General features: G+C 44.8%; 1 protein-coding gene across 4 annotated transcripts in view; it reads left to right on the forward strand.

Annotated features, from left to right (window-relative positions):
- Nucleotides 1-13,134, forward strand: part of LOC130275885 (G-protein coupled receptor 54-like) — a 218,165-nt gene that overhangs the window by 168,778 nt on the left and 36,253 nt on the right. The window contains exon 2 of one of the 4 annotated variants that reach the window (XM_056524490.1): nucleotides 12,768-12,884. The exons of the other annotated variants lie outside the window; for them this stretch is intronic. Within the exon in view, the coding sequence (XP_056380465.1) occupies nucleotides 12,881-12,884 (4 nt within the window). The 5' untranslated portion in view covers nucleotides 12,768-12,880. The remainder of the gene's footprint in view (nucleotides 1-12,767; nucleotides 12,885-13,134) is intronic. 4 annotated transcript variants of the gene reach the window in all.

Genomic DNA, 13,134 nt, shown 5'->3' on the forward strand with positions numbered 1-13,134 from the left:
CCCTTACTGTCCTCATATCTCGACCTCCTATCCAGACCTCTTATCCCGTCCTCCTACCTGACCTCCTATCCAGACCTCCCATCCTGTCCTCATATCCCGACCTGTAATATGTGTACCAGGTATTGAAATATCTCCAGCCGTACGGAAGTTATGTGGGAACATACATTTCCCATTGATTTGCATGGGACTTTAAACAAAAACCCCGACCCTCACAAATGGGGGTAGTTAAGGGTTAAATTAACTATCCTATATTTTAAGTGGACATATAAGTAACAAGTGACCAAGTATTATAGAAATATCTCCAGCCGTTTGGAAGTTATGCAGTAACATATATTTCCTATTTACTTGCATGGGACTTTAAACATAAGCCCCGCCCTTGGCAAATGGGGGTGAGTAAGGGTTAAATCCCCTATCCTATGTTTGTTGTTGACATATAAGTAACATGTGTGCCAAGTTTCTTGTTAATATCTTTAGCCGTTTGAAAGCTTTTGTGGAACATACACACATACATACATACACACACACGTTGAGTTTTATATATATAGACTAGCTGAGTACCCGGCGTTGCCCGGTTTTTCCTTCCTCATCCTTGTTGGTGAGGAAAATCAACAAAGGAGGAAGCTTTTGACTTCAAATCCCATCCCCATATATTGTTGTCATATCCCAACCCCATATCCCGTCCTCATACCCCGACCTCCTATCCCGTCCTCCTATCCCGACCTCCTATCCCGTCCTCCTATCCCGTCCTCCTATCCCGACCTGCTATCCCGACCTCCTATCCCGTCCTCCTATCCAGTCCTCCTATCCCGTCCTCCTATCCCATCCTCCTATCTTGACCTCCTATCCTGACCTCCTATCTCGACCTCCTATCCCGTCCTCCTATCTCAACCTCCTATCCCGTCCTCCTATCTTGACCTCCTATCTCGACCTCCTATCCCGTCCTCCTATCCGTCCTTCTATCTGTCCTCCTATCCGTCCTCCTATCCCGTCCTTCTATCCTGTCCTCCAATCTCGACCTCCTATCCCGACCTCCAATCTCAACCCCCTATCTCAACCTCCTATCCTGACCTCCTATCCCGTCCCCCTATCTCATCCCACCTATCCCGTTCTCCTATCCCGTCCTCCTATCCCGTCCTCCTATCTCGACCTCCTATCTCGACCTCCCATCCCGTCTTCCCGTCCTCCCATCCCGACCTCCTATCCCGTCCTTCTATCCCGTCCTCCTATCCCGTCCTCCTATCCCGTCCTCCTATCCCGTCTTCCTATCTCAACCTCGTATCCCGACCATCCCGTCCTACTATCTTGACCTCCTATCTCGACCTCCCATCCCGTCCTCATATCCCGACCTGTAATATGTGTACCAGGTATTGAAATATCTCCAGCTGTACAGAAGTTATGTGGGAACATACATTTCCCATTGATTTGCATGGGACTTTAAACAAAAACCTCGACCCTCACAAATGGGGGTAGTTAAGGGTTAAATGAACTATCCTATATTTTAAGTGGACATATAAGTAACATGTGACCAAGTATTATCAAAATATTTCCAGCCGTTTGGAAGTTATGCAGTAACATATATTTCCCATAGACTTGTATAGGACTTTAAACATAAACCCCGCCCCTGGCAAATGGGGGTGAGTAAGGGTTAAATCGCCTATCCTATGTTTGTTGTTGACATATAAGTAACATGTGTGCCAAGTTTCTTGTTAATATCTTTAGCCGTTTGAAAGTTTTTGTGGAACATACACACATACATACATACACACACACGTTGAGTTTTATATATATAGACTAGCTGAGTACCCGGCGTTGCCCGGTTTTTCCTTCCTCATCCTTGTTGGTGAGGAAAATCAACAAAGGAGGAAGCTTTTGACTTCAAATCCCATCCCCATATATTGTTGTCCTATCCCAACCCCATATCCCGTCCTCCTATCCCGTCCTCCTATCCCGACTTCCTATCCCGACCTCCTATCCCGTCCTCCTATCCCGTCCTCCTATCTCAACCTCCTATCTCAACCTCCTATCCCGTCCTCCTATCCCATCCTCCTATCTTGACCTCCTATCCTGACCTCCTATCTCAACCTCCTATCCCGTTCTCCTATCTCAACCTCCTATCCCGTCCTCCTATCTTGACCTCCTATCTCGACCTCCTATCCCGTCCTCCTATCCGTCCTTCTATCTGTCCTCCTATCCGTCCTCCTATCCCGTCCTTCTATCCTGTCCTCCAATCTCGACCTCCTATCATGACCTCCAATCTCAACCCCCTATCTCGACCTCCTATCCCGACCTCCTTTCTCAACCTCCTATCCTGACCTCCTATGCCATCCCCCTATCTCATCCCGCCTATCCCGTTCTCCTATCCCGCCCTCCTATCCCGTCCTCCTATCTCGACCTCCTATCTCGACCTCCCATCCCGTCTTCCCATCCCGTCCTCCCATCCCGACCTCCTATCCCGTCCTTCTATCCCGTCCTCCTATCCCGTCCTCCTATCCCGTCTTCCTATCTCAACCTCGTATCCCGACCATCCCGTCCTACTATCTTGACCTCCTATCTCGACCTCCCATCCCGTCCTCATATCCCGACCTGTAATATGTGTACCAGGTATTGAAATATCTCCAGCTGTACAGAAGTTATGTGGGAACATACATTTCCCATTGATTTGCATGGGACTTTAAACAAAAACCTCGACCCTCACAAATGGGGGTAGTTAAGGGTTAAATGAACTATCCTATATTTTAAGTGGACATATAAGTAACATGTGACCAAGTATTATCAAAATATTTCCAGCCGTTTGGAAGTTATGCAGTAACATATATTTCCCATAGACTTGTATAGGACTTTAAACATAAACCCTGTCCCTGGCAAATGGGGGTGAGTAAGGGTTAAATCGCCTATCCTATGTTTGTTGTTGACATATAAGTAACATGTGTGCCAAGTTTCATGTTAATATCTTTAGCCGTTTGGAAGTTTTTGTGGAACATACACACATACACACATACATACACACACACGTTGAATACCCGGCGTTGCCCGTTTTTTCCTTCCTAATCCTTGTTGCGGAGGAAAATAAACAAAGGAGGGAGCTTTTGACTTCATATCCCATCCTCATATATTGTTGTCATATCCCAACCCCATATGCTGTCCTCACATCCTGACCTCCTATCCCGTCATCATATCTCGACCTTATATCCCATCCTCACATCCCGACCTCCTATCCCGTCCTCCTATCCCGTCCTCCTCTCTTGACCTCCTATCCCACCCTCCTATCCCGACCTCCTATCCCGACCTCCTATCCCGTCCTCCTATACCGTCCTCCTATCTTGACCTCCTATCCCGACCTCCTATCCCGTCCTCCACTCCGCCATGATGCTGGGTCAGCTCGTGAGCCCGCGTCATAGCAGGGGAGTGGGCACAGGCTGTACAGGTACGCCCTGCGTCCTTAACAGGTTAAAAAATCCAAATGGTCAAGCATAAAACAAGTCCTCAAAGGGTCTTGTATGTAAAAAGACCTGCACATGTTGTGCTGACAAATTATTTTCTCATTGGATCTTACAGTTCGGTGCCTTTCCCATGGTGGACTGTGCAATAGCCTCCAAGGATAGTCTGCCATTTCCAGGTTTCCTAAAAATAAAAACAGAAGAAAAAGTTGAATAAAACAATTCAAAAAGGTACAGTAAACAGAAATATCCCATCAGATCACACAGTGCCACAAGTGTCACAACATGACTTCATTCACTTGCATAATTTGTCATGCTGATGACGATGCAGCATGTGAATGAAGTGACGTTGTGATTGCACAAGTGACTGCCAACGTGATAATACATACATACACACAAACATGCATGCATTATGTAAAAAAAAAAAAAAGGCTGTATATTGCTCACCTCCCCTGTGCTTGTGAATTCAGTTCTCTTCCACAGATAAAGGGTCACATCACTGGCAGTTTAAACATCCACTTTATTTCTTCATTAAAATAATCATAACAGAAGTGCAGTGCAAAAGCAAACTAGAAATGGTGTAGTCCTCCCCATCTGACGCGTTTCCACCCTAACAGGCCTTAGTTGTAGATGCAAGGAGTGCTACTTGTAGGTTTACATAGACGAAAAGGTATTCACACCTAACCTACAAATCTGATTACCTAGTGAAAAATATAAACATATTATAGAATGTTATTAACTCATGACTAAGTCAAGTCTATGTTTTCCTTTGGGGTAGGAGGTATTCAACATAAAATCCGAAAACCTTTTCTATTTAACAATTTAGCACGCCTATCACCTCCTCATATTAGGTTAGTAGCCCTCTCTATTTCGCTTATTGTAATTTGAACCATTCGAAGGATTTCTTGCTTCATACCATGGTGCAGCCCACATGGACCAGATTGCAGATATTACAGTACACATAAATAATACATAAACAATCTATGTAGTGTTACAGTTTATGTAAGACTGGATTTTGCAAGTCATAAGATCAACCAGACCTGTCACTTCTTCTGTCTGGTTGAGAAACGCACAACAACCGTATTAGTTACCACTGCATTTGTAACACCCCTTCACGTTTAACCAAGTTGGTTTATGTCTATTTTTTTTAACATAAAAGGGAGCCAATATGGATTGAAGATTGGACAGACTTTTTGTAAAAAAAAAAACTACAGCCTTTTTATACTATATCTTTAAAGGGGTACTCTGGTGGGAAGCAATTGTTTTCAAATCAACTGGCTCCAGAAAGTTAAGCAGATTTGTAAATTACTTCTATTAAAAAATCCTTTCAGTACTAATCAGCTGCTGTATACTACAGAGAAAGTTGCATAGTTCTTCTCAGTCTGACCACAGTGATCTCTGCTGACACCTCTGTCCATGTCAGGAACTGTCCAGAGCAGTAGATGTTTGCTATGGGGATTTGCTTCTACTCTGGACAGTTCCTGACATGGACAGAGGTGTCAGCAGAGAGCACTGTGGTCAGACAGAAAAGAACAACCCAACTTCCCCTGTAGCATACAGCATCTGATAAATACTGGAAGGATTAAGATTTTTAAATAGTAATTTACAAATCTGTTTAACTTTCTGTTACCAGTCGATTTGAAAAAAAAAAATAACATTCCGCCGGAGTGCCCCTTTAAGGATATTATTCTGCATTAGTATGAGGGGATGTTTCATGACAGTATTTTTCACTTTATTCCAATGTTTGCTGTAGGTTGTCACAGAGCTAACAGTATGATTTTAATCTATAGATATAAAACTCAATGTGGGTAAGTGTGTGTGTGTTTGTGTATGTTCCAGCATCACGTCCAAACAGGACGGTATATGAGGACAGGATATGAGTTCAGCATATGAAGTCGGGATGGGATACAAGGTCAGGATAGGAGGACGGGATATGAGGACGGTATATGAGGATGGGTTAGGAGGACGGATAGGAGGACGGGATATGAGGTGGAGATATGGGGATGGAATATAGGGTCGGGATATGAGGTCGGGATAGGACGGGATAGGAGGAAAGGATGGGATATAAGGACGGGATATGAGGTCGAGATATGGGGACGGGAAATGGGGTCGGGCTATGAGGATGGGAAATTAGGACTGGATATGAGGACGGGATATGAGGGCGGGATATGAGGTCGGGATTTGAGGTCGGGAGATGAGAACGGGATATGAGGACGAAATATGAGGTCAAGATTGGAGGATGGGATAGGAGGTCGGGATATGAAGACGGGATATGAGGGCAGGATATGAGGACAGGATATGAGTTTGAGATATGAGGACGGGATGTGAGGTTGAGATATGAGGATGGAATATGATGACAGGATATGGGGGCGGGATATGGGGTTGGGATATGACAACAATATATGGGGATGAGATATGAAGTCAAAAACTTCCTTCTTTGTTGATTTTCCTCCCAAACAAGGATTAGGAAGGAAAAACCTGGCAACGCCGGGTACTCAGCTAGCTAAGAAATAAAGTAGACTGTGTAAGGACCATTTCGAACCTGTTGCTGCTGTTTTAGGGAAGCTGTGGTGAAGGTCACATGATCTGGCCTAACTTCATTTTATTTTTTCCATTTCTGAGCATGCTAAATTGCAATAACGGATTGTAACTGATGTTCAAACATATGGACGCTGCCGGAGACCATAGATTCAATGTTACATTTATAATGTTAGAATTTTAAAATAACAGTCATTAAGCAGAACTGATGCCAGTAAAGAATGAAAATTGTGCATTTAAATAAATGGGATCCGATGATTTCAGTTTCTCAGATTCTTCAATGGAACTGTGGAATGGAAATGAAAAACTCTGATGTTAACCACTATGGACTGATTAACTCTATGAAGAAGGTTTGATAATTGCTTCAAATGATGGAAGGCATTTCATTCTGTACATGTCCTTTAAGTACCTTAGAAATGATTACCATTAATCTTTGTTATGTCTACAGCCGTCTTTAGATAAAAACATTATGTAGTAATATAAACTGTCTATAAATTGCTCATAATAGGAAGTTAATTTAATGTGTATAGTGTATTTTCATCTTCTTACAATGAAAGGCAATTATGGCTTCTAAAATAAAATTATCCAGCATATCTGTCCTGGAATACATAAAAAACTATGTTACAGAGCAAAAAACATAATGGCCACTTATTCCACCAAGCATGAAATGCAGAAAATGTATTTCCTACCTGAAATTTTCTTTTCCAGAAGTCCGTAGGCGGCACGAATGGGTTAAATTTATTTGCTAACCCGGAAGAAGAGCTTACAACTAGCAATAGAATTAGAGACAAGTTAATAAAATTCAAGACACCTGTTTAGCATGCATAAAGGTACCAAGAAAACACCAAACACATGTATCGTATGCAGCAATATATTTTAATGGGGGGGGGGGGGGGTATAATTGTGCCGCCTACGGACTTCAGGAAAAGAAAATTTCAGGTAGGAAATACATTTTCTGCTTCCTGTACGTCCTTAAGGCGGCACGAATGGGACATGCAAGCAGTGCAAAAAGTTATTTGAAAAGGGAGGGATTACTCTTGGTTTAAAGCCCCTTGAATCACGCTAGAGCCAAAGGCTGATCCAACGGCCGATGCAACATTAAGCCTATAGTGCTTCACAAAGGTGTTAGGAGACTTCCATGTTGCTGCTTTGCAGAGTTGATCCAATGGCACATGGTATTTCTCTGCCCAGGAAGTAGCTGTGGATCTGGTTGAGTGTGCCCTCAGGAGAAGCGGAGACTCTTTTCCATCCAACACGGAACAGTGGCCAAAGAAGATTTACTAGTCTTTTTCCCTCTGTTTGGGCCTCGAAACTGCAGGAACAAATCCTCAGACTGCCTGAAGGTTGCTGTTCTGTTCAGGTAAGTGACAATAGCTCTTTTAACATCCAGAAGATGAAGATTGTTATTGGACTCATCCTTGAAGGCAGGTAAGATAATTTCCTGGTTGATATTAGATGTAGAAGGCACTTTGGGAAGGAACCCTGGCATAGTTCTGAGGACAACTGATTCAGGCAGTATTCTGAGATAAGGTTCCCTGGACGATAAGGCTTGAAGCTAAGATAACCTTCTGGCTGATGTGATAGCAACTAAGAAAAGGCATTTGAAAGAAAGCCACTTCCAAGCAGAATTGTCACGGATCGGCAGGCTGGAGGTGGATCCTCTGTGTCAGAGAGGGTTTGGCGAGGACCGTGTCGGTGGACCGGTTCTAAGTCGCTACTGGTTTTCACCAGAGCCCGCCGCAAAGCGAGATGGTCTTGCAGCGGCGGTAGCAACCAGGTCGTATCCACCGGCAACGGCTCAACCTCTCTGACTGCTGAGATAGGCATGGTACAAGGGATAAGGCAAAAGCAAGGTCGGACGTAGCAGAAGGTCAGGGCAGGCAGCAAGGATCGTAGTCAGGGGCAACGGCAGGAGGTCTGGAACACGGGCTAGGAACAAACAAGGGAACGCTTTCACTAGGCACAAGGGCAACAAGATCCGGCGAGGGAGTGCAGGGGAAGTGAGGTATATATATGGAGTGCACAGGTGAACACACTAATTAGAACCACTGCGCCAATCAGCGGCGCAGTGGCCCTTTAAATCGCAGAGACCCGGCGCGCGCGCGCCCTAGGGAGCGGGGCCGCGCGCGCCGGGACAGGACCGACGGAGAGCGAGTCAGGTACGGGAGCCGGGGTGCGCATCGCGAGCGGGCGCCACCCGCATGGCGAATCGCATCCCGGCTGGAGGCGGTACCGCAGCGCACCCGGTCAGTTAATCTGACCGGGGCGCTGCAGCAACGAGGATGAGGCGAGCGCTCCGGGGAGGAACGGGGACCCGGAGCGCTCGGCGTAACAAGAATCTTCCAGTGGCTCAAATGGGTGTTCACATAATTTTCTGAGAACCAAAGGCACATCCCATGCGGGAATAGGGTTATGAAAAGATGGGCGGAGCTTGTTAATAGCCTTGAGGTATCTTGAAATTAGAGTATTTCTGGAGAACAAACCATTCAAGGGTGAGTTAATAGCTGTAAACTGGACCTTCAAGGTGTTAGGCTTGAGGCCTTTTTCAAAGCCATCATGTAGAAACTGAAGAATAGATGTAATAACATCCGGAACACAGTTGTTCTTGAGGCACCAGGCATTAAATAATGACAAAACTCTGTTGTATATTTTCAAAGTAGCTGGTTTTCTAGATGCCATCAGAGTAGAGATTACCCTCTGAGAGAATTGTTGATCCGTCAGACGTCGGCATTCATGAACCAAGCCGTAAGTTGAAGCCTCTGAAGATCTGGGTGATACATTCCCGACTGGAGGAGTAGATCTTTTTGAGTTGGTAGCTTCCAAAACATTTCCTTCGAAAGAGATAATGCGAGCGGAAACCAAGCCCTTCTGGGCCAAAAGGGCAGGATCACAACTGCCTTCACTCTCTCGTCGCAAATTTTCTGCAGGACTCGAGGAATTAGCGGAATCGGGGGAAAGATGTAAACAAAAATCCCTGTCCACCTGATCGTTAGACCATCCACTGCTACTGGACCTCCTATTCTCGAGAGAGAGAGCAAAATTTCAGGAGCTTCTTGTTCAGATGATTGGCCATCGCATCCAAAGTTGGAAGGCCCCACTTCAATGTCAAAATTTTGAAGATTGGATTCAGTTCCCACTCGCCTGGAATCACATGGTTCCGACTCAACCAATCCGCTCTGGTATTCTCTGAACCTCTGATGTGGACTGCTGAGATTGAAAGAAGGTTTGATTCTGCCCAGGCCATTATCCAAGCACAATCTTTTTGCATAGAATGACATCTTGTCCCCCCTGCTTGTTCAGATAGAACACAGAGGGGATGTTGTCTGATTGAATCTGGACAGCTTTCTGAAAAATCCAGGGTTTGAAGTGGAAGAGGGCTTTCCGGACAGCAGTCAGTTCCTTCAGGTTGGTCTGACTTCAGTTCCATTTGGGACCAAGGCTTCTGGACCCACCAGTCCCCGACATGGGCACCCCAAGCTAAACCTGAGGCATCCGTCGTGAGGATCACCGGAATCTGATTCCGAAGAGATCTGCCCTGAGAGAATTGATTTGGATGCAGCCACCACCTCAGATCCTTCTTCAATGAAATGGGAATTCTGATGATGTGATCCAGAGAATGTAAGGATCGGTTCCACCTGCTGAGAATGTGATCTTGTAGCATTCTGAAATGGGCTCGAGCCCAAGGCACAGCTTCTAGGGAGGAGGTTAGCATCCCTAATATCTTCATTGCTTCCCTCACTGAACATGAGTCTGATGCAAGAAGATTTCTGACCCCCTACTGGAGATTGACCGCTCTCTGGTGAGATAGGAAGAGCTTCATCTGGAGTGTGTCTATGGAGAACCCTAGGTAAGATATTACAGTGGAGGGGGTTAGGCAGGATTTCTTGATGTTTACTAAAAACCCGTGGGTTTTGAGAAACTGAAGAGTAGTGTTCAAATGAAGAATCAACAAGTCTTGACTCGGGGCCCTTATTAGCCAATCATCCAAGTATGGTGTGACTGAGATTCCTTGGAGGCGAAGGGCTGCAGTGAGAACTACTACAATCTTGGTAAATACTCGGGGAGCCGATGTGATGCCGAAAGGTAGACATGTGAATTGGTAATGCAGAATCTTGTAATGAACTAGAATGGCCACTCGTAAATATTTTCTGTGAGACTGAAGGATTGGGACGTGAAGATAAGCGTCTTGAAGGTCTATGGTAGCTAAGTAGTCTCCTACTTCTAGATTCATCACTGCTGAGCGAATAGATTCCATCCTGAATTTGTGTTTGAGGAAAAAACTGTTCAGAAAGGATAAGTCCACCACCAGTCTCCAGTCCCCTGAGGACTTGGGAACTGCGAAAATCGGAGAGTACAGTCCCTTGAATCTCTCTTGATGTGGAACTTCTTCTAGTGCATGTTTCTGGATGAGCTGCTCTACAAGGTCTTTTACCACAGGTGTGGATTTGTTGAGAATAAATCTTTCTGGCGGGAAGGATTTTAACTCCAGAGAGTAACCTCTTTTGATGATATCTGAGACCCACAGATCTGATGCCATATCTGTGAAAAAAACCTTAACCTGCCCCCTACTGGAATGAGACTGCTGGCATCAGGAATCTTTATTCTTGGCAAAGGGTTTTTATACTAGCGGTGGCTGATTCTGACTTTTTCTTGGAATCAAATCTCCGGCCTTGACGAAAGGAATAATTTCCTCTAGATGATCCTCCTATCTGCCATAGAATGCTCTGGAAGATTTCTTCTTCTCAACATGAAAGGCAATATCTTTCTCCTCATTATAGGATTTTACAATTTCCATAAGATTCGGCCCAAAAAGAGAGGAGGGCTGGAAGTGAAGGCTCACAAAGCTGAATTTTGAGGCTATATCTCCCTTCCACTGCTTTATCCATAAAGCCCTTCTGGTGGCGTTAGAGAGAGCCAAGGATCTAGAGGAAAACTTCATAACATCAATCGGAGCATCACATAAAAACTCCGCCGCCAGCTTCATCATTTCTACACCATTGAGAAGACAGTCTCTAGGGACGCCATCATCAATATCTTGGGATAGCTGACTGAGCCAAATTCTAAGCGCTCTAGCTACTGGAACGGTAGAGGCTGCAATTTTCTAAGTGGAGGCTGCCGCTAAGTAATTCTTCTTAGTTAAGCTGTCTGCTTTTCTATCAAGTGGATCAGAAAGCTTAGTAGACTCTTCAGAAGGGAATAGAGATTTTTTTGCCATTCTAGCAGCAGCTAAATCCAGCTTAGGCGGCTCCTCCCACTCGGCGGACGCTTTAGGATCCAACCGGTATGTGGTTTTAAATCTTGCTCCTGTGTCAGTTTTTTTCTCAGGCTTAGACCAATCCTTTTTGAACCAATCGGACAGTATTGGGTGAGAAGGAATCACTTTCCCAGATAGTTGAGGAAAATAATAAAGCTGGTCTTTTTTAGGTTTATCCATATAGGTCATTATCCATATCCTCAGATATAACCTCTGAATCAGAGGAATCAGAGCCAGATAAAGAAGAAGTATCTGAAGAAACTGGAGAGGTGCGTTTTTTTTTCACGTTTTTTCTTTTTAGGAACAAGAGACTCTTTTAATTCTTTAAATGTGCTGGACATTTCCCCTTTAAACCATTCTAGGAATTTACTGGGTTGCAGATTAAAAGGGACTTGACAGGCATTACAAGTATAATTTTCCCAGACTTCCGGGAGTGGCTGCTGACACTGCACACAGATATTGTGGCGAGACTTCCTTCTGGCTTTAGGCATCTGCAAAAAATAAAGAAGTAGCAGTGTAAGACCAGCAAACCGCCTTGACAGTAGAGGATATGCCCCAGGACATAAACTACCTTAACACCGACCGGGATCAGCTGCCTAGGCTGAGCGCAGCCCAAGCACACCCGGCCGGCGTTTAAATTTAAACAGCAGACTGACGAACTTCCGGTCCGTACCGGAAATGAGGTCCGGCGCATGCGCACTCACCCCAGCGTCCGAAGCCGGCGCCATCTTGGAGTCCCTCGCTCTATTGCTGACACAGCGGTGCAGGCCAGAAGTGGGGCAAGAACAGGTGTCAGGCTGGAACAGGACCCGGCAATCTTGAATGGGGATGCCGCCACCGTCACAGCACATGATTTTACCGCCGCATCTTCGGTCCGTGCGGCGGAAGGAACGGCTGAGGGACCGGAATAGCGCCCAGTATACGGCCGACCTAATAGAGATCTCAGGGACCCAGAAGCCCTAGGTATGAGACCCACTTGTCTCTTCATGTCTTCCTCCGTGAGAGAAAAAACAATAAATGTGTTTGGTGTTTCCTTGGTACCTTTATGCATGCTAAACAGGTGTCTTGAATTTGATTAACTTGTCTCTAATTCTATTGCTAGTTGTAAGCTCTTCTTCCGGGTTAGCATATAAATTTAACCCATTCGTGCCGCCTTAAGGACGTACAGGAAGTAGTATGCACAGTATCTCACATAAGTAAGAAAACCCCTAACATTTTTGTAAATATTTTATTATATCTTTTCATGTGACAACACCAAAAAAATGACAATTTGCTACAATGTAAAGTAGTGAGAGCACAACCTGTATAACAGTGTTTAATGTTGTGTCCCCTCAAAATAACTCAACATGCAGCCATCAGGAATATTCTGGGATTTTATTTTTATTTGTCTGTGCTACAGGGGCTGTAAAGTTAGTGTAGCTCATAATCTAGTGACTGTACCTGTGTTTGATGGCTGTTCTTGTAATACTTATGTGATCTCTACCCTGATGTTAATTTTTAACAGCATACAAAATGAGTGTTGTCTCGGTTTTTCCCAGGTTGCAGAGCAGACATTACATCACTAGTCAGGTGTTAAAAGGGAGCTTGTCTGGATGAAGCGACCGCTGGGTGGAAGAGTGATCCTCCTCCACAGTGCTGCAGCTGTACTGCAATGGGTGAGGTGGTTGATGTGTGGGAGGGAGAAAAATTACCTCACACTTACAAACAAGGGATTCTGGGACTTGTAGTTGGAGGGAAGGAACTTAACAGGAAATAGCCATTTCACAAAAAGATAGCAGCATCATTATGGGGGACTCACACCACAGCCATTTAGCCCAAAGACAAGTGCAGATCTTTCTAAGCATGTCCATTAAATACTTCCAGGTAAGTACTAAAGTCACCTTATGGTTTATAACAACTTTAATA

Source organism: Hyla sarda, chromosome 1 (genome assembly GCF_029499605.1).
Source record: "Hyla sarda isolate aHylSar1 chromosome 1, aHylSar1.hap1, whole genome shotgun sequence".
NCBI lineage: Eukaryota > Metazoa > Chordata > Amphibia > Anura > Hylidae > Hyla > Hyla sarda.